The following is a 22,932-nucleotide window of genomic DNA, read 5'->3' on the forward strand; positions in this document are numbered from 1 at the left end:
AAATCAGTTAAGTATGATACTACATTCAGCCAGGTTTATCTTAAACCAGTTTCAGCCATTTTGCAGCTGATTTATGTGCACTGAACTTCTGTTCTGTTACAGACTTAAACCAGTTTCTCATCACTTACACTGGTTTATGTGCAAGTTCTGTCCCTAGCCTTAAGGTTGGTTTTGCAGCCTCTGGATCATTTTTATGGTTCTCTTTGAATGCTGTCTGGTATTTCAAAATCCTTCTTCAAGTATAAACACCAAAATTGGCCACTATATTTTAGTAGTGGTTTTTATCATTAGCATGTACAGAGGCAAGATTACTGCCCTGCTATTACTTGGTATTTCTCCTGTCCTATACTTGCTGCTTTTGTTACAGATTTGAACTGAGAACTCATTTGGAAGTGGTTATTTATTATGACCCCAAAGTCCTTTTCAAGACAGTGTTATCCATATTATAGGTGTGTTCTTAGTTCCTGGTTGCATTTCACTAAATTAAAATTGATTTTGCTAGATTATAAACATTTGACTAGGCATTCTCTACCAAGTTATTTCCATAGAAGGCAACTTTTTGATCCAAACATCATAGAATCATAGAAAGAGACCTCAAAATGTGAACTAGTCCATTCCTGGTCAAGCTAGGATCATTCACATCTAAGAGACCTGACAAATGTTTGTCTAATAAGTGGTCACCTGGAAAAGACAGGTTTTGGATATCTGACCTCTGCCTCGCAAGGCAAATGCTATGCCACTTATGCTGTTGTGTCATGCTTCAAAATCCTGAGGATTCAATAGGTGACAAGATTCTGTCGTATATTATTTTGATCTCGTGGTGTTGCAAGTTTCCACTAAGCCTGCTGCTATAGCAGGGCTGTCCAACTGGTGGCCCCTGAGGGGTTAAATAATATCCCGTGGCCTCCTTGCTGCTTCTGCTGCTGCTCCTACTCCTGCTGCCAGAGTCCTGGGCTCCTTTTCCCTTCTTCTCTTGTCTGCTCCTGCCTCTGGGGTTGGTGAGGGGCAGCATGGCATAGCTTATGGGACCAAGCATTACCACAGATAGGATGCTCAGGGGTAACCTGGGGCAATGATTTAGCATGAGATGGCTGGTGTAGGGGATCCCATGTGGTACTATGCATGGCCCATGCAGTATGTGGCCCAGGGGAAGGGGATATGTGGCCTATGAGGTGTGTGGCAGGGCACCTGCAGCCCCCAGCCCTTCAGAAGTTTGATAGGCCTGCTCCATGGTACGATGAGTATGGCCAAAAAGCTAAAAATGCTTGGCTGAAATCAAGTTGCTGGAAGGGTCCCTTGGGGGAAAATGGAAGTCATAAGTTAAGGTAACTTTCATCCTGCTCCAGCTTGCACCAGTGTCCACTGCTCTGCTCTCCCTACTTTACTCTGAGGAGTGGATATAACAGAATAAAACAACATTTTGCTGCTCCATTCCCACCCACTGGGCATGCCTCTGTATTTTGTGTCTTCTTCCCCTCTGACTAGCTCTGATGATTATCTCTGTTCTTGTTTTGTTTAAAAAGAAGAAAAAAAATAAATTCAGAAATTGGTTTCTTTACTTTTACCAAAGAAAGCTTTCCCATATATCTGTGGTTGGGTGTGTAAAATGGAATTTAAGCCCTAATGTAGTACAGATGTTCCATGTTACGACCAGGATCCTAAAGGCTTCTATTATTTTTATAGATTTTTCATGCAATTGATTTCTCCACTTGCCTTCTGAGGCTTCATAGAGGCCTCTGTTTCAGAGAAAATGCTGCTTTTACGATAAATGTAATGCTGTTCACACCCTGCTGTTGTGGGTCAGTGGTTGAATTCTTGTGTGCCATGCAGGAGACCTGGGTTTCATTCCTGGACACACACATAACTACAGGCCTGGAGGCACCAAATGTATGGACTTAGTGTAGCCTTTTGGTTTTTTCTGGATTCTAGGCAGCCTCTACTACTCCATGCTCTTGCCTAAGTTTTTCTGGATGACAATGGTCTGGATGACCTCTCATACATACACTATGATCCAGAAGGATCAGTGTTTGCCTACTACTACTACTAATGCTATCACAAATGAGTAGCAGTTCTCTTAAAATACTTTTATTTCTGAAGGAATTATTTTCCCTCTTCTTTGAAATGGTGGCACTGTGCTGATGGCCCACCAGACCATGGTTTGTAGTAAAATGCCAGGTTTATGAGACACCATTTTTGTCCATATGTTTCATAGATTTCATAGACATTAGGGCTGGAAGGGACCTCGGGAGATCATCGAGTCCAGCCCCCTGCCCAAAGGGCAGGATGTCAGCTGGGGTCATAGGATCCCAGCAAGATAAGCATCCAATTTACTCTTGAAGGTGTTCAATGTAGGTGCTTGAACCACCTCCGCTGGCAGACTGTTCCAGACCTTGGGGGCTTGGACAGTAAAGAAATTCTTCCTTATGTCCAGCCTGAAACGGTCTTGCAGGAGTTTGTGACCGTTCGACCTCGTCATCCCTTGGGGCGCTCTGGTGAACAGACGTTCCCCCAGATCCTGGTGGTCACCCCTGATAAACTTATAGGTGGCCATCAGATCACCCCTGAGCCTGCGCTTTTCCAGGCTAAAGAGTCCCATGGCTCTCAGCCTGTCATCGTAAGATCTGTTTTCCTGACCTCTGATCATGCACGTGGCTCTCCTCTGGACTCTCTCAAGCTTCTCCACATCCTTTTTGAATTGTGGAGCCCAAAACTGGACACAGTACTCCAGCTCACCAAGGCCGAGTACAAGGGGAGAATGACGTCCCGGGATTTGCTCGAGAAGCATCTATGGATGCACGCCAGCATTTTGGTCGCTTTACTAGCCGCAGCATCGCATTGGAGGCTTATGTTCATCTTGTGGTCAATGATGACCCCCAAGTCTTTTTCTTCTGTAGTGCTAACCAACGTAGCACTGCCGAGCCTATAAGGGTGCTGCAGGTTTTTCCTCCCAAGGTGGAGAACCTTGCATTTTTCGGTGTTAAACACCGTGAGGTTCTCATCTGCCCATTTGCTGAGCTTGTCCAGGTCAGCCTGGATCACCTGCCTATCTTCTGGCGTGGATGCTTTGCCCCAAAGTTTGGTGTCATCGGCAAACTTGGCCAGTCCACTCCTGACTCCAATGTCCACATCGTTAATGAAGATGTTGAACAGTATGGGTCCCAGGACAGAGTCTTGAGGGACCCCACTGGTCACAGGGCACCATGATGAGTGACTGCCATCAATCACAATCCTCTGGGTCCGACTATGAAGCCAATTTCCCAGCCAGCGGATCGTGGTGGAGCCAAGGCCACAACTGGGCAGTTTGGCCAAGAGGTGATCATGGGATACCAGATCAAAAGCTTTTTTGAAGTCAAGATATATGACATCAATCTCTTCTCCCTTGTGCAGGTGATAGGTCACCTGGTCATAGAAGGAAATGAGATCGGTCAAACAAGACCTACCCGCAACAAACCCGTGCTGGCTGTCCCTTAGAATGTTAGCCTGGGCCAGTCCCTCAAGGATGGCCCCCTTAATAAACTTTTCTAAGATCTTCCCCAGGATAGAAGTCAGGCTAATGGGCCTGTAGTTAGCTGGATCCACTCTCCTCCCTTTCTTGAAGATCGGCACCACATTGGCCTTCTTCCAGTCTTCTGGCACTACACCAGAGCGCCAGGAGTTTTCAAAGATCCTGGGAAATAAAATAGGGTGCTTCTCCAGAGGCTACTGGTTGCCCACTTTGTGGTGCAGCAGTATCTGGCTACCTACTCTGATCCTCTAATCTGACCCCATTTCTCTCTCACCTGCCATGTCTTGGTGTTAAATGAAATATTTAAGCAACCTAAACCTAGTCTGTAGGTGCCTTGTTTCCCTATCCCAGGATGGACAAAATACAGCCAGTGGACCAGGTCCAGCCTACCAGATGACTGGAGCTAGCCAGTGGGTGCCCCTGTAGTGCTCTGCATGGGGCAAAGCCCTGCCTACTTATGCTGGCACAACCCATGCCAGGTTTACTGAGTTTTGGCAAGCCATCAAGGGCCACGTGATAGGCAGCCAGGACCATATAAATATTAATTTTCTAAAATTTTAGGGGCCCCACAGGCTGCATAGAATGGTCTGGTGGGCCATTCTACCTGCTGTAGGTAGAAGGTAGCTCATGAATGCTCTGATGCTGGCGCACATAAAGTATCTCACAGAAGCATGGGGGGCTCCCCAGCGTGCTCAGCAGCAGACCCAGAAGTGGAACAGAAGTACTTCTGTCCACTTTCGGGTCCACTGGGGAGGACACAGGTGGCTCCCTGCCCCCCTCTGGCTCTCGGCCCCTGTCTGGCTCAGTTAGTCATGCCTCCTGGGTCTGGGGGTGACACCAAGGACCCTTGTGGGTAATCGCCGAGCCAGGGAGGTGCAGGGAGGGGCCTAGTATCCTCCTCAGCAGATCTGGAAGTGGATCAGATGTACTTTGAATTCACCATCCAGCGCAAGGTGGCAAAGGCCTACAGCAAGGCAGCAGCCCTAGATTTCAGGAGGGTGGACTTCAGTGAGCTAAGGAGAATAGTCAGGGAAGCACTGAGGTCCCAGAGGGGAGGGGAGCCAGGTGTTCAAGAAGAGCGGTTGCTCCTTAAGGAGATGATCCTCCAAGCCCAAAGGGAGGTAATCCCAATATGTATCAAAGGGGGCAGGAGGGCGCAAAAGCCCCCATGGCTCACCAAAAGCATCCAGGAATGTCTCCTAGCTAAAAGGGAGGTGCACACCCAATGGAAGAGAGGGGCCATCACCAGGGAGGATTATACTGCGGTTGATGGGAGATGTAGGGGGGCAGTCAGGAAGGCCAAGATGGAGATGGAACTGGGACTAGCTTCCCAGATCAAGGACAAGAAGTCCTTTTTTAGGGGGCAAAAAGAAAGTTCTTGGTAACATTGGGCCCCAGCAGGACAAGCTAGGAAATTTGGTCGTCACACCAGATGACAATGCTAACATATTTAATGATTTTTTTACCCCCATTTTCCTGAGCAGAAACTGGACTGTACCCCCCCCCCCCGGGCCCTGCTTAGACCCCAGGGGAGGCACACCTAGGCCAAGGATTAGTGAGGAACTAGTTAGGGAACTTCTGGAAGGACTGGATGTATTCAAATCAACTGGTCCAGACAATCTCCACCTGCGAGCACTGAGGGAATTGGCTGAAGTCATTGCGGGACCCCTGGCACAGCTTTACAAGCACACATGGTGCTCTGGTGTGGTGCCAGAGGACTGGAAGAGGGCCAATGTGGTTCCTATCTTCAAAAAGGGGAGGAAGGAGGACCCAGGAAACGATAGGCCAGTTAGTCTTACCTCAGCCAATTCCCTCAGTGCTTGAGGGTGGAGATCGTCTGGACCAGCTGATTTGAATACATCTAGTCCCTCCAGAAGTTCCCTAACTAGTTCCTCACTAATCCTCACTAACGATAGGCCAGTTAGTCTTACCTCAATCCTGGGCAAGCTTTTTGAGAGAATTATTCTGGCACATGTCCATGAGGGGCCAGCAGGGGAGATTATGCTTAGGGGCAACCAACACGGGTTCATTAGTGGCAGGTCCTGTCAGACCAACCTGGTGGCCTTCTACGACCAGGTCACCAAATCCTTAGATGCAGGAGTAGCAGTGGACATAGTCTTCCTGGACTTTTGGAAGGCCTTCAACACTGTCTCTCACCCCATTCTTATCAAGAAACTGGGGGACTGTGGTGTCAACACCCACACAGTCAAATGGATCACCAACTAGCTGGAGGGTCGCACCCAGAGAGTGGTGGTGGATGGGTCATTTTCGACCTGGAGGGATGTGGGCAGTGGGGTTCCACAGGGCTCGGTCCTCGGGCCTGCTCTGTTCAACATCTTCATCAGTAACTTGGACGAGGGGGTAAAAAGCACCCTGTTCAAATTTGCTGATGACACTAAGATGTAGGGGACGTGGGCACACTATATGGGAAGAATAGGCTGCAGTCAGACCTAGACAGGTTACAGGGGTGGGCAGATGAGAATAGGTTGGGATTCAACACCAACAAGTGCAAGGTGATTCACCTGGGGAGGAACAATCAGCACCATACCTAGAGGCTGGGGAACTCCCTTCTCATCAGTACAGAGGCAGAAAAGGATCTTGGAGTCATCATTGATGCCAAGATGAACATAGGCCGGCAGTGTGGGGATGCAGTCAGGAAGGCCAACCACACCTTGTCATGCATCCACAGATGCATCTCAAGCAGGTCCAAGGATGTGATACTCCCCTTCTAGGCGGCACTGGTCAGGCTGCAGCTGAAGTACTGCGTCCAGTTCTGGGTGCCGCACTTCAAGAGGGATGTGGACAACATGGAGAGGGTCCAGAGGAGGGCCACTTGCATGATCGGGGGCAGCAGGGCAGGCCTTGTGAGGAGAGGCTACGGGACCTGAACCTGTTCAGCCTCCACAAGAGAAGGCTGAGGGGGTATCTAGTGACCTGTTACAAACTAGTCAGGGGGGATCAGCAGGCACTGGGGGAGTCCCTGTTCTCCCAAGCACTACCAGGAGTGACCAGGAATAACGGTCACAAGCTGGCAGAGGGTAGATTTAGGCTAGATATCAGGTGGCACTACTTCATGTTCAGGGTGGCTAGGAGCTGGAACCAACTTCCAAGAGAGGTGGTCCAGGCTCCTACCCTGGGGGTCTTTAAGAGGAGGCTGGATATACACCTTGCTGGGGTCATTTGACCCCAGTACTCTTTCCGGCCATGGCAGGAGGTCGGACTCGATCTGCTCAGGTCCCTTCTGACCCTAGAAACTATGAAACTTCTATTCTACTTCTGAGTTCGCCACTGAGCATGTGGAGGGCACCCGCCCCCCACACTGCTGTGGGATGCTCCATGCGCCCCAGCATCACAGTGTTCACAAGCTGTGCTTTCTTAAGGTATGTAGAAAAAACTTTTAAAGTTGTGTCTATGTCCAAATCGCTGATTCTCTGAATCAACGTTGAATCTTCAGATTCGGATTCGGCTGAATCAAATCAGGGATTCTGATCCAAATCAACAAGTCGAATCACTGTCGCTGATTCAGGCTGAATCAGAATCAAATAGGGCCTGCTTCACACACTCCTACTGCCCACCCAGAGGGGCACAGCATGCCAAGGACAGGACTAGGAATCACCGCTGAAGGCAGGGGGAGTGGAGCAACAGGTAGATGGGCCTGGGTCATGCCCCAGCACAGCACGGTTGCCCCAGCACAAGCAGGCAGGACTTGACTCCCTGCAGAGCTCCATGGGGGAAGCACAGACTGCACTGCCCAAGCAAGCTTTACTGCACTTGCCCCTCATCCCTGCCCCTCACCTACAGCAGGCTCCTGGGACCTAGCACTCAGGCAGCCCCCCTCCCACACACACGTATGCACATGCTGCCCCCCCACACCAATATGGTACATGCCCTCAAGCTGTCATTGCCCCATGGCCTGGCCCTGTGATCCCAGCCTCACTCCCACCCCTGCTTCTGAACACTGCTCCCCGCCCATCTACAACCCCATAGTGAGTTTTGGTAAGCTGTTGCCAGGGAGGAGAATGGAGATGCTGACTTGGCCTGCAACAGCTCATCAAAATTCCCTTGGGCCCAAATAATTGTCCACTCATACCCTATCCCGTCCTGAACCCCGAGTCTTGACAGGGCTGTGTGGGGCTTGACATCTCTCTTTCTACCTCCCTCTACCCTTTTTGCCAGTGGGTGGGTGCCCAGCCCTGGAGGGCTCCGGTCTGTCCTAGTCCTTCTTGTCTCCAGGTTCACAAAGCCATTGTCTAAATTACCTCATGGTTGTGCATATTCTAATCCCTTTAAATTCACATATAATGAACAAAAAATGCAAACTATCCGAATTACTGATTAGGCACTTGCTACTCTGGGAATATTTGCTCCTTCTTTCATTATCTTTCTATGTTCTATCAATCAGAAAAAATTGAAACGTGGCTATATGTACATCTTCTAAATCATTATAAAAACAATACTGTGATATATATTTCTGAAATTCTGAAAGATGTGAAGATATGGTGGCTTCTCAAATTAAAAGTAATCAGAGACTAGACGAAGTCCACAACTTCTTTGTATACAATAACATGAAAAAGGAGAGAGAGGAGATGGAAGGCAAAGTTACTGTGCCTTAAAGTGAAAGTGCTTCCCCAGAAATTTAAGATGCAGGTACAGACTTAGATTTCAGACCTTTAAAATCTGTTGCAAAACCCTTAATCCAAAAGCAATACCTTTTACAAAGTAAGTATACATGTAGGCAGTTTCCAGAGTTGTGGGGGTTCTCCACACCACCCCTTTGAAAGAAATTTTTTTAACTCATTTTTCTGGTGTTCTGCTGTTTCTTTGTTGTTTGATTATTTTAGAACTATAGTATGGTTGTAAAATATTATTCCTTTAAATTACTCATATGTCTTAATCTCAACTAAATTAAATGAGTTTTTACTGCTAAGAGGTGCCTGCTTTTCCACAGCTGTTGGTATTGTTTTATGTAGGTACAATCTCCTGATGTTAGCTTACTACAGTTTCTTGAGCAACAAGAAAAACAGCCATCTCAATTAAAAAAAAAATACTGTTGGAAGCAGAAGGATGCCGATTTCTTAGTAGTATTATAGCAAATGATAAAATAACAGTTCATCAAGAGACACATATATTCTTGCTTTATAGCAAGGTATCTTTTATAAGTGTAAAGCAAAAGAAATATATTTCATGAAATCAATAAATAGTGCTAATTATGCCTTTATGAAAATGAAAATAATGTGTTATAGGTTCATAAAATGGAATACCCGAGTAGGTCTGACTTGACCTCCAAGTAATATACAACAGAACATATATATATATAGCGTGTAAGTGAAACATCTTTTGAATGGTATGGAAAAGTTACTATGCAGTTGTGTCCAAAATATCCTTAATAAACTGCATCCTAAACAGACTTGTGTATAAAACATACATATTATAACTTATCAATAGAATATAAAATATGAAGAAAGGATCTAGATAATGAAATAAAACATTGTTTTCTCCCTTGCTCCTTAGTCTATAAACCAACTCTATCAGACTGCAGTCTTCTTTGGGACCTGGCTTGTCTCAGTGAAAAGGTCTTTTATACTTTGGGTGCTGTTATGGCTCAAGGAGAGACATTTTTGCTGTGGATTTTTGCCAGGTGTGCCTGAGCATTAGCACTATTGAGAAGTATATCACAAGTGTAACATTAGTGAACTCATCTACTAAATACAGCTAGCTTGCATGTTTTCATATTTGTTGTTAAGATATGGCTCAGTTGGGATATGGTATGTAGTGAAGAAATTGTTGTTCTGGCATTTCTAGGAAGGCCTATGATGGAGAAGAATGTAAATTTCCTATTTTCCATCTGTCCCACCTTTCATTTTGAAAGAGTAGTAGTTAGAGGAAAATGGCTGGACATCTTTATTTTAATTTACATTACCTTTCCATTTAAGGTACAAAATATAATTTATTGCAAACTGAAACTGGGTAGTCTACCAAGAAAATTCAGTTTGCCTCTCAGATATAACATTTAGGCTGTGGGCGGATGTTACATTTGTAGCACTACCAAAAGCAAGTGTACAGACCTGTATGCTGTCTTTAACATTACAGAAATGACACATTTTCCACCAAAACATTTCTGCTTCAAAGAACTTTAAGTGGGGCATTTTTTAGTGCCACATGGAACATCTGCGTAGTTAGATGTAGTACTACAGGAGGACTGTCAGCCCCACAGCATCCCTCAACTCATCTTAGCCACCTCTAAGTCAGGGGAGGGGGGCAAGGAGAGCTGATGCCTCCTGGCAAGCTGTAAAAGAGCTCTGCTGATACCCTGCAGTTCTTGCCACTACTCCCAGAACACCAGCATCTTACTGATGCACTAACTGCAGCTGCCACCGTGGGGAGGGAGAACTGTTTTCGACCGCCCTTTTTCCAATACTGGGACTGGGAGAAAAGAGGAGGCAGCTGCTGTCAAAAATAGCTTTCAGTCTACCTGTAAGTTATTGGAGCAAGTTATTCTCATCTCCACCAGCCTTTCAAGTGACTGGAGGGATGGCTTTCTGCCGTGACTGCCTCCAGCTAATGCAAGTAGTGGCATCAGTTTGAGGCAACCTTTCTTTCAAGGGAGTGGGGGTCAAGTGAAGATCAAATCAGTAGTCCACTATTGTGGCTTTGTCAATCCCTAGCCAGGGCGCTGTGCAGTTATATACACCTCCATAGTATGTGGTAGCTCTATAAATGCATATCTGCTCATGGTCTTGGTCAAAACCCAGGTCCTCAGAGATGTCCAGGTTATCTGAAGTATGATGGATGGAATTCTAGAATAAAAAGAAATCAGTTCAGTGATTTAAGTAGGGTTGGAGTGTCACAGTAGCTGTGATGATCCAGGAAATGTCAAGAGAAGGTTTTTTGTGATTATCTTTCTTTGGACAAGTGTTACAGTTGGGAGAGGTGTTGACAACCTCTTTTGAACAACAGCCCTCTCACCTGCTCTGCTGGTACAAAAAAGATACCACAAAAGATCTTTGCCTCCTTTCAGTGATATAACTATTCTACCGTCTGATTTCATCATTCTAAGCCCAGTTCTTTATACCTTCTCTATTTAATTGCTTTTTTCTTAAGTTTTCTCAGTATTCATAAAGAAATTCAGTATCTTAACCACTCTAGTCAGTTTTGTACACAAGTAGACCTTTGACCCTGTTTTGGGATTTAATACATAGTAATCCACGTTGGCTTGATGTATATGAGCAAAAAAGCTATGTTGCATTTTCCTCTCTTTTCCTATATATATGTATATATAATTTTGAAGGTGGGTGGTGAAGAAGCAGATTTCTAAACGTTTTTTTTCTTCATGCAAAAAAGAGAAGAGATTGGCAGTATGGTGTCTGACTAATTTTGGTTTCTGACATTTTACTTATACAGTATGTCAGAGAATACTATGCCTGCTTAAACACCCATGGTGGGTACCTGCATTACTGTTTTAATGCCTATTTCAGTGTGAAAGAGAGCAGCCAACAAAGCATGAACACTTGTTTGGGTTCTTAAAGCTGCACTGCTATTCCTTGTTTTCAGTTTTGTCATCTGCAGGATGTAAATAATTGATTAGGACTAGAAACTCCACTCAAATATATTTTCTTTATTCCCAGCAAATATGTTCATCATGGTTCTTTTCCTCTCATGTATTTTGTTTTTAGTTGAAATTTTCAGAATTATCTGATATTTTTCAGCAGAAACCATGTCTTTTTCCTGAATGTGCATATAATGGCTCATGCGATTTGGAAGTTTTAATTGATTCAGGGTTAAGTTTCACAAAAAAGAAAATAATACGTACATGGGAGTTTTGAAACTCTGTTGTGTAGGGGGGGAACTGAAGAGAACAAGGGGAGTGAGTATAAAAACTGTACTTCTTTCTTTTCACTGACTTCAAAGTATTTACTTCTGGCTTATGTTAGATTGGGTGAAGAATAAGGCCGTATCTCCACTATTTTGCCTATATCATGTAAACAGTTAGCAGAACAAGTAACTTGAATACCAAAATAAAGAATGTGGCATGAGAATGTTTTACCTCCTGTACATGCAGGTTTGGGTTTTGTTGCATCTAACTTTAGGCACATACAACTGGAAGAACTCAACGTTTTTAGTGCAGTTTTTGATTTCTCCTTTTTATTATATATTTAATAGTACTTAGGTATAGGGAGATTAATATGCATTTGACTATATAGAAACAAATTATTTATGACAAACAATGATACTGTACATTTTATAGCGATAAGTAGGCTACAGCTGTAACTCACAATCTCTTATTCTATTTTACTTGAAAGCAAGCAAAAATTCCCTTGATATAGTTTTATATTTGCTTTGAATATATATTTTCTTTTAGGTTCGTGTTGTTGATTTGCTGAAGTACTTTCTGCTTCTCTCGCTCACATATGCATACTTCATTATAGGTCAGTTTCTCCTAGAAGAGTCCCGCTTGATAGAAGCAGCTGAGATGGCAAAGAAAGCAGCTGAGCTGGATAACACAGAGTTTGATGTTGTTTTCAATGCAGCACACATGCTCAGGTTAGTTCTTTATCTTCACCTTGTCTGTTTTTCTCTCTCACCTGTAAGGGAAAAAAATTCCTCTCTAATTTTCCAGGCATAGAATCTAATTATTGGAGGTTTTTCTTGATTTTGCCCCTGTCCCTCTGCTACAACAGGTAAAATAAACTGCAGGGAGAGGAAGGGGTAGGGTCCTTGTCCTCTGCTCCTCCAGCTTCTTCCCCCTTCTGCCCTTCTGTATCCCTGACTGTCAAACCCTGCTCTCCCTGAGCACATGGAAGTGAGGGAAAAATTTGAAAACACTGATAGATGATGCATTTCACCACCACCCCCTTTTTTTTTTAATGATGCAAATTTTAGAACAAGTATTCCACTGTTAAGCAGCAATTTTATACTTACTTATATTGAGTACAAACTACACATAATAGTTGAAAGTCAAAAAGCTCATGCTACACCACACAATTCATTGGGCTGCACTCTACCAGAGCCAAGAGTTTTTCAAGCCATGCTGACTCCATCTCTGAGCACTGCTCAGTATGTGTGTACTCCAGATACCACCCTCCCAAAAGATTCATGTGCTAACTTGCCCCCCACTCATGACTGGAAGTAGGTTTTCTTCTCATGAGTCCTGGGATCTCCAAAATTTTATGTGTAGATGAAGCACAGGGCAACCTGTTCTGGTTCCACCTCATGAACGGTGGGGCCACACTAAACACATGCAGCAGGCTGACACGGGCAGCAGAAGAATTCTGGGTGAACTGTTTGGAGCCCTGCTTGCTGATGTTTGCCAGATATTTAAGGCTGGTGAAGAAACAGGAATCAGTGGAAATGGGAAAGAAAGGTGCCGTTCAGTTGTGGAAGTGGAGAAGTTGAAATGTATGCAGTGTAGTGGCTCAATTTGATTTGAAAAAGAATTGGCACTGAGAGGGACTCAATACAATGGGTACTACCATATATTTTTTTTTGAAGGGCTGTACTAATTTACTATTTATAAGTTCCCATCGGTCTGTTTGCCCCATATGGGCCAAGTGTTTCATAGTCTTGCTCAGTGTTGGATGCATTGATTCAATCTCGTTGTTGATTTCAATTACTGAGCACATACTGCTTTAGGCAGCAGTTTAATGAGAGGCAATGTATGTAATATGATTTCCTTGTATACAGTTTTAGAACAAAGACCTTTCTTCCCCATAATTTTTGTAGGAAAAAAATCTTATCTTACATTTGAGTAAATATGGTAAATACTGTGTACCTTGTACTTAAAAAGAGGAAAAATGAGAGAACACTATGTGATTTTAGTTACAGCTAGCTTTAAAAAAAATGGACCTTTTTACATGTGGTTCTGATGTGGTGCTGGGCATTTTTAATTAGCAAGCCATGCTAAGTAAACATGCCTGTACATCATGAGTATCAGTGGCACAGCACGCCTCTGCGCTGAGAAAATGGCGGTGGTGCGCTTTGAACTAAAGCACGTTGAATGTGTTTCAGTTCAAAGCGCACTGCTGCCATTTTCTCATTGCGGAGGCACTCTGCACTGCTGATACGCGTGATGCATGAGGCTGCCAGAACATGTCAATTTATGTGCTCCAGCAGACTTGATTAATCGAGTCTACTCCAACGCGCTGGATTTCCAGCATGTCGGAGCAGGCTCCCCGCATGTGTGTAAGTGCCCTGTATTTCTACCTACAACATGCACAGAAAATGACAATAAATCACGGGTGTTTAACAATTCTGGAGGAAGTGACTTTTTGGGATGAAAAAGGATGCTAGACCTGAAATGGTTCTAGGACTTTGAAGCTGGTTATAAGAATGTACATGGGTGCAAGTGAGAAGGTTATGGAGTGAGTGGTAATATTGGCTTACTGGGGGGAATGAAAGTGGCCAGATAGAGCAGAACAAGAGACCAAAATGTAGATAAGTGCTCTGTTGTGCTGAGCCATGAAAGCAAAATTGGGAATCTTAAACATTATAGTAGGTAGCCTGTGGGCCTGCATAGCTGTAAGACAGAAAACATATTAAAGGAGTTAACCAGGTGTGGAAAATTGTTTAGCCGTGACAACAGAGGGAAAAAAAGAATGGCTTGAAAAACTACACTATAGATTTAGAAGAAGTTAGGAGTTGGTGTTGGCCTGGATATAGAGCAACAAGATTATAATGGCAAGAAAGTAATGCTAGCAACAACATTCCTGATCAAAAATGTATTTGGTGACTGCAAACATATAAAATGACTTTACAGGAAGGAGTAGTAATTTTGCTTTCTAAAGTTATGTTTATTTTTAGTAACCAGTTTTGCACCCTTTTTTCCCAAGCATTTGCTCAGAGTAGAATAGATGTTTAGGTAAAAAAACTGGTTGTGCCTTTGCACAATACAGATATTCTTACAGAAAGGGAATAATTGGCAATTGAATGAACCCTCAGAGTTGTCCTTTCTGCTCATAAAAGACCCATGTGTGATCCAAATTGTGCTGTCTAGACTCTCAGGATCCCAACATATCTGATAGATGACACTCCAGTCAATGAGGAAAGCTGGACTTGAGAAATGCTCCTAAGCAATAATGTAACTTGGCAAGGGCAGTGGGTAAGCTGGTCACCAGCCCCAAGTCCCAATTTAGTAGGGGTGCCAAAATAGTGGTCTAGGCAGTAGTAGTCCCATACCACTGCTCTTGTAGTAGCAGCTGGGTGCATGGATGTTGCAGTGCTGCTGTGGCAGCAATAATAGGTGTGGGAAGATCATGCCAAGGCAGCCAAAACCAGGAACTTTTCTCAAGTCTGCAAAGCGGGTAAGAATGCACCTTCTCTTATTCACTCAGCAGCAGCACCACCTGATCCCTGTTCCCCGGCAGGGTTTGCCCAGGATGCAAATCCTTCTAGTTAAGACTCTGCTCCTACACTATCACTCATGTCAATATTGATTTAGGAAACCTGGTTTATTTTTAATTGCATAAATCAATGGGCTCAACGCTGAATTGCCCCGCTTAGCATTCTGTATAGGTTTAAATACTGTTCTATTGAAAGACAATAATATACACTCATGGTTACTGAAAAAAGTATTATTTAAGCTGCCAAGAAATAAACTAGGTGTAGGGAAATTCCATATATTCCCTTAATAATAATAAGCCAGATTGCAGGCCTCCAAATTGCAATGAATAGCTAACAGCTATTCCATAACCAGCTTGATATTTCCTAACAAAGACCATGAACCTGCATTAACTCTATTATTATGTAGTGAGATTACTTGTATTCAGCGGCAGATGTCTGCTGGAGTTCATTGCAGGCTCAATGGTAGTCATAGGGCTTGCTGTAGGTGAGCATACAGCAGCCTGTATGCTGCTAAGAAAAGTGACCCTAAGACATGTAAAACTTCAATTCAGGGGAGTCCAGTCTGACAGTTCTGCTAACAACTGAAAATAGGGAATTATGATGGAAGGTGTGAGTGTGACATGAACTATAGGCCTTCATACTGATTCTCCAATTTAATATTAACTGTTTTGTAAGATTAATTACTGAGAAATTTGTTTAGCCCAGTTGTGAAATTTTTATAAGCAGTGACTATAATAGTTATTTCTTTTTTTAAATGAAGGTTAGGGGTGCAAAATTCACAATGTGGTAGCTTAAGGAAAAAAATAACATTCTTCAAGTTTTGTATGAATCCTAACAGTCTTTAAAGTAAACATTGTCAAATGCTGTATTATTATGTTCACAATAATATCAGTTTTCTCACAAATTTTTAAGTTCTCAGTTTACTGAAACATTACAGGAGTTAAAAAACTAGAGAGTTTCTTTTAACCTTGTTTTACAAATCTTGAGCTCCTCCCTCTTGGGGCATGAGGAGGGTATCACAACTCTTTTTTTGAAAGAATTTTTTCCTATCCTTTTCACCTTTGATAAATCATTTACCAGAGCAGTTATCCTTTTTTTCTATGATTTAAACTGGTTAGAAATTAAAAAGCGCTCAAAGGAAATATGATCAAATAAGTCCAGAACAATTTGTAGCAAAACATAAAGCAGACTGAAGCAGAATTGGAAGACTGAGTTCAAGTGTAATAGGTTGATTTATAGATGCACTCTTCCAAGTTTGGCTGGAAATAAAGAGAGGTTTCTACTTCTTCTGTCAGCTACTCTTTAACAGTGTTCACTTCCTGTCTTTTTGCACAAATCTGGCAAGTCAGATCAAGACAGAAGTGAAGGAGTTGTCTGCTTGCATCTTTAAGGATCGCCTCAGTGGTCCTGATTTTATATAGTTATTTAGCTTTTGCATGGCTGACTTCTGCAGGGTCCTCAGGCACCACTCCAAATAAAACGAGTCACCTGTCAGAGATATGAAGGGTAGCTGCAATTAATATATTTGCAGCAGTGACTTGGTCTAATAGCACCTTGTTTCCAAGGTACTCTCCTGTTAAATTTATTTCCTGACTGGATCTGATTTTCAAACAGCTTCATTCAAGGATCAAATTGCTATTTGTTTGTTTATTCTGCTTAAATTGCTAACCGCTCACATATATTAGTTGCTGTGGGTTTGGGGTTATTTTGTTTTGTTTCATCTTTGTTCAAAAACTCTGTAGGACCTTTCATGAGCGCTGCATACATTTTAATGGAATCTACTGCATCCACTATTAAAACTAGGGAAGAGTGTCCGTATGGGTTCAGTGATGAAGAGCTTGGGGAATCCTATAACAACAGTACTAGCTGACTTTTATTTTCTAATATTTTACCTGAGGTCAGCTGCCGTGAGAAATCAGATAATTCTCTTGTGACCCAACTGGTGGTTACTCTTAAACTGAAAAATGGTAGTTTAGTGACACCTGTGTACTAATTAGATGGAAACAAAAGGAGAGAGCAGTACAGTATCTCCAGATGAAAAAGAGGCGAAGAAATAAAAGCTGTGCTTGAAAGCACATACTGTGGGAATAATTGGTTTTTTGGCACTTCAGTAAAACAAAGGGCTGCTACTGAGACAGTCAATTCAGTGTGTGCAGATAGTGAGCGTTATGTGAGGATTTGAAAACAAAGATTTAAACTACAGTAATGCTGTATATCAAGAAACTTATTTTACTGTGAGTTTATTTTGGGGGGTGGAGGGGATGAGGAGGGGCATGCCATGGGGATGGAGGTTGGTGTTTGGACCTGCAATGGTAGTGCAAGTTCCTTGTTTCTGCTGGATTTCTAGTTTCTGGATTTGTGACCTTGTTCCAGGCAGACCCAAACTCTAACTGACCACAGCCGCTCCATTTGATAACAGGCAAATTGTATTGCTACACAGCAATAGCAGTTAAGAATAATGCAAACAATTCTGTATCTACCAGTCCTAAAGCTGTCACAGAGAGAAGGTACGTCTGGCCAGTATACGAGCTTCCCTCTGAGGTTCTTTCTTGAATATCAGATGTCAGCAGCTTAGAGGTCAAGAGCTGAGCTCACCCAGTGGGTGGGTGAGATGGGCTAGTGATGTGCCCGTTACCTGTGGTGGCCTCAGGTTTCCCTTTCAGGGATCCTTTGGTGGTCTGAAATCCCTCATTTTGTATTTTTTTTCTCCCCTATGACCCTTCATCTTTGGGTTTTGTTGATTGGTCTCCCTGTGATTATCATACTGTCTGCATTCTGTCCTGTCAGGATATTCCTTTGTTTCACAAACCCATCACATGCGCACACCTTCAAGAGTAAATTGGATGCTTATCTTGCTGGGATTCTATGACCCCAGCTGACTTCCTGCCCTTTGGGCGGGGGCTGGACTCTATGATCTTCCAAGGTCCCTTCCAGCCCTAATGTCATATCTTATGTCTAAGATGTGAAATATCTTTATTTGGGCGTTTATCAGTCTCTGTCCACCCAAACCGGAACTCCCAAGACCTGCAGTTTGGCATTGTCACCTAATGCCACCTTATCTCATGGTATGGAACAGTGTGGTACATGTTTTTCTATTTTTCAGTTTTTCTGTGCATCTGCTGGCTTCAGACACAGTGAGCCATGAAGGAAACTGTCACAAACAGGCTTTTAGAAACCAGTTAACCCTTGCCATTCCCCTGAACCATTATTCTAATGCATACCTGCTTTACCTACATGCCAGTTCCCAAAAGCAAACCTCTACATTTCATTCTGTAGCCATCACTTTCATGTGGCAGCTGAAACAGGTTATATAGCATATATGCTGGAATAAGAAATTCCACGGATATGTATACCTTATTTCAGAAGTAGGTAACCTTTTCTGGATATGGGCTGCAATGACCCACCCGGTCACTGGCAGAGAGAAAGGCAGGTGCTATAACCCAGTCACCACTACTTGTCTCCAGTGGTTCTGGGAGAGTGGCCACAGCCAGTGTTTGTCCCTGCTGCAGCATGGGGAGCGTGCCCATACCAAAGCTCCATATCCATGGGCCTTATCCAGTGATTCCTCAAGCTGGATCCAGAACTGTGGGCTGTAGGTTGCCAGACCCCCTGCCATATATAACTGATTATGCAGATAATGTGGCAATATTTAGAGATTCTACATGTGCATATGGCTGTATGCTAAGTTCTAAATTAATTGTGAAACAAAAAAGGATGAAAGTTTAAAGATTTACAGTTTGAAATAATTTTATCACGGGACAAAAAAGTTTAATTTAAGAATACTTGCTGAAAGATTCTAGTTTTTATAGTTAGAATCTCTAAGGGGAAAAAATTCTTTCTTTGGCTGTATACACACCAGATTTTCACTTAACCAGGGGCAGGAAGTTATGGGCTTCATAACATGAGAACTGTCCTGTGCAAGTAATATCTTTTTCCCATTCAGATATTTGTGCCTGGCACAAAGATGAAGTAAACATGTCATTGATATTTTTTCCCTATAAAAAGTACTTAGCAACATTAGAATTCAAGACTGATTCATTTTCATTATTTAGTTGGATGTCAATACAACCCAGGTTCCATCAGTTCTGACTGTGAGATATTACTTGTGATTGCTTGGCATTTTTTAAAGATGACTGTGGGTCAGTGTAGGTCCTCAGTTCATGCATTGCTCTGTCCAGCAATTGTTGAAAGCAGGTTCTTTTATTAAAAAAAAAAAGAGACACTTTTGTTTCTTAGTTGGACTAAATTAAAGCTTTGGGTGTCAGGGGCAAGACTCAAGTATGCTGTCAAGGTCAGTACTTATGAAAATCTAACAATAGAGATAATAGATATAGCTCATAATTACAAAATAGTTTTTCTACTATTTCTTCCCCAGCTTCTCTTGGATTTCTTTTCTGTTCTTGTATTTTATTCTTATCAGTATTGTATCAAATATTATACTGTAATGTGAATTATGTTTCTTTCCGTGGAAGCTTTCCATTGTTTGACATTGATCCAGAGCCATTTACTGCTTAGTGGCATAGGGTTACTGCAATTTCCTACCTCTGTCTTTTATTTTTCTCAAGGGGAAGCCATACCAGGGCTTAACATAATGAATTCTAGTTTAGATTTCCAATGAGAAGGTGAACCAGAATTTGGCTATACCTTCACAGAAGGAACTGTTTTAGAACACCGCGAGAATGGAACTTGCATTTTCCTGGGCAGATTAGTGTGGTTTGCATTCATTTATAAAAAAACGTTTTTAATAGAGAACTATAAATTTAATTTGATTTCAACTTGAAAATTAATAGTCCATGTTTCAAAATGTATTTGTGGAAGGAAAGAGAATAATGTATTTCCAGTGGGCTAGATGAGATAGGAATTTCAATTCTTTCCATGCTCGTGTGCCAGCAGTCCTTTCCTGAAAATAGTATGCTTTCTGTATGTTCCTTCTGAGCAAGACACCATGTTTGTTATACAGAATTTTTTGATATTCATGAGTGTTGCATTTCCTCACAGTCCTGTGGCTAAAAGGTGTGTGGTACATTGAGTTTTATTATCTTTCTTTTTTCTCTTTGTTCTTTTTTTAAGATTTAAAATTCTGCTTTTTGTTCAGTGTTTTCAAATGTCTCAGCATTCATTTTACTAAAGCACAGCAGGAATGATTCACAAGCTTGTTAAATGAATATTTTTAGACACTTGCATCTAACCACTGGACCACTGAGTTGATACATGTGCAGAGTAATTTAAAACAGTTAACAGGTATAAACCTGGTTCCCCTTGGCAAAGTGTTAGTAAGGAAGTGGTTTCAATCTACTTGTAAATTATGTGAGACTTCAAAAGGATTTTCCTTTTTCTCTTCTCCTCCCAAGACCAATAACTGTCTATCAAAACACATTGATTGGAATGAATTGCCTATAGCACGCTGTGTGGTTAATTTGCAGAAATTGGGTGGAAAGTCACATGGAGGGTGAACACCTGCAGCTGGTGATCTCTGAAGAACATACATTTTAAAAACCTTGCATATTCAGCAAAGTAAATTCTGTGGATCCAAGCACTTATTCAAATAATATTGCTTGAACTGACAACTGCTACAGAAATCTAGAGAAAACTAATGAAATATCTGTTTTACTACTCTTCTTACCTTTTCTCACATTCTACAAAAGCTGCAGGATAATATATCTCTGGATAAGAATGAGAAACTTGTAAAGAAATGCACTGTGACCTTTTAGCATATACAGATGTACCAAGGCATCCTGGTAAGGATATGAAAATTTCTAAGATAACATCTGGGCTTTTTTATAGTTATGACTTGTAGAGGAAATGCATACTGCATTTGCCCTTCTCTTTGTTTCAAGAATTATAAGAATCTAAGCATTAATAATACTGGAAAGTGTAACCTGTCTTGGGCAGCCCATTATTTTGTTGGCTGTTCCTACAGTTATTCCAGGCTCTGCCAGTTGCTATATGGCAACATGGCTTATGTGAATAATTGATTTTGGAGGTCAGTGACCAAGTTAAAAAACAATTAAAGTAATAAGAACTCTGCAAACACCAAAAAGGTTTCATTTTGCTTTTGAGGCATTTTTAGCCACTTTGTATAAACACAACAAAAGATTTTTCAAACAAAGGGCTAAGAAGGGCTTCCATTTGTGGAAGGAAGGAGAGCAATGATTTTCATTGGGCTGCAGAGGAGAACAGGAATTTCAATTTGTTCCAGGCCTATGTGCCAGAAGCTCTTTCCTGAATAAATGTATGTCCTCGTTTGTGCCTCCAGAGCAAGGCACCTTTTTGTTATATGGAATTTTGCTGCATTCAGAACTGTTGATACAAAATGGAGGAGGAAGGATGAGTTGTCTGCTTATTCCCAATATTTCACAACTTTCACTTGTAATGTGAGACACCCAGGTGCCAATCTTGTTTCAGCCTGATATGCAGCAGTGACAGCAAACTGCAGAGCTCCCTTCACAGCAGATTACCCAAAGCACCAGGTTACAGTGTCATTCTTTCTCTCTCTGGCCCCATGAATATCTTATTATATTTATATAAAATGGAATAACTTCAATGAGAGACACTAACGATGCCCTATCACTTAGTATATTCTCTTGAGAGATGAGAGGTTTAGCATCAAGTACATGCTAAATCATGCAGAAAGGAGATTTAACATCAGGTCTCCTATCTCCCAGGTGAGTACCCAGGTCAATGGCATTATAGAGCATGAAGGTATTGCTACCATCATTGTCAAATGTTTATGCTTCCTTGTGAATCCAGTTTGAAAAATCAAAATGTTACAGAAATGAATCTGTTCAACAGTTCTAAGATTCCTTTTTTTTCTTTTTCTTTTGGCTGAAGGCATTTGCTGAATTCAGTCTGAATTTGCTAGTGGTAGCAACTGCCCACAACTGCATTTGTTTGTGAATTGTTTTTTATTTGTTGTTAAAATGTTACTCAGATCAAAATTCCAGTTTCTTAGAGAAGAGAGAAGAAATAGACTGCACTATTTTGTAACCCAAATCTTCACAAATAACATTAAGTATATGGATACATTTACAAACAAATGGACCAGAACTGCAGCTGATGTAAAAGAGCAAACCTCTGTTGATCAGTTGATATTCCTATATTTCAATGCAATATACAATGACATTCTGTGAGATCTAGAAAGAAACAAAGGTATGCAAACATAGCATTTCAATTTGAAGAACTGATATTCTGGCCTATAAAAATCATAATTTTATTGGCATATTTTTGTGTACTTGGGAAAGGGGTATTTTAAGTGGTGAGAACAAATATAATATACTGTTAGTTTATCTTAATTTACAATATTAGTATATACTAATGTCTCTCCGAATACTAACCTCTTTACCCAAGAAAAACTAAGTGCTATGTTTTTTCTCCCCTTCTAATTCACTAGACAAGCCAGTCTCAATGAAGAAGCAGAGAAGTATTATGAAATGGCAGCGGGATTAAGACCTAATGTAAGTACTTTCTTAATGATGCACATTATTCAAAATGATGAATTCACAATAGTGTAAGAGCCTCTGATAGTTGAAAAAAGGCATTGCTGAAGTGCTTGATCTCTCACCCTGCATTGTTCATATTATTTTAATAGATAATTGAGGTAATTATAGCCAGCCACTATATTTCTGAGTTTTCTAGGTAGAATCTTCAAGAAAGAAGCAGTATTGATTAACAGGTTTCTAAATAAAATTTCTAGATTTTTCACACAGTGGTAATTTAAGTGTGGAACTCCTTGCCACCAGATGTTGCAGAAGTTTACAGTTTAGCCAGATTGAAAAAGAGATTAGACACATTCTTGGGGGAAGAGAAATCAGTAGCTATTGCATATGGGAATTAGAGATACCAACTTGAATGCTAGAGCTTGCTAGTAAAAGAGAAACAGTGGGAAAAACCTTGTTCATACCCAGTTCACTCTCCCTTTCAGCATCCACTCTCTGTCACTGCACAACACATGGCTCATTGATGGGTCTTGATATCATTGGGGCCAGGATGTCACATGAGGTCGATAATATGTAGGGATATATGGTGAGGTAAACTTAGGGAGTGGATTTCTAGAGAAAGTAAAAAAAGGAAGTAGTAAAGTGTTTGTTTTG

General features: G+C 42.0%; 1 protein-coding gene across 1 annotated transcript in view; it reads left to right on the top strand.

The window, feature by feature from the left end:
- Positions 1–22,932, top strand: part of TMTC2 (transmembrane O-mannosyltransferase targeting cadherins 2) — a 376,219-nt gene that overhangs the window by 321,193 nt on the left and 32,094 nt on the right. The window contains exons 10-11 of the mRNA XM_090042631.1: positions 11,932–12,046; positions 22,233–22,296. Coding sequence (XP_089898757.1) covers positions 11,932–12,046; positions 22,233–22,296 — 179 coding nt within the window. The remainder of the gene's footprint in view (positions 1–11,931; positions 12,047–22,232; positions 22,297–22,932) is intronic.

This window comes from Crocodylus siamensis, chromosome 4 (genome assembly GCF_052110815.1).
Source record: "Crocodylus siamensis isolate JL-2025a chromosome 4, ASM5211081v1, whole genome shotgun sequence".
NCBI classification, from domain to species: domain Eukaryota; kingdom Metazoa; phylum Chordata; order Crocodylia; family Crocodylidae; genus Crocodylus; species Crocodylus siamensis.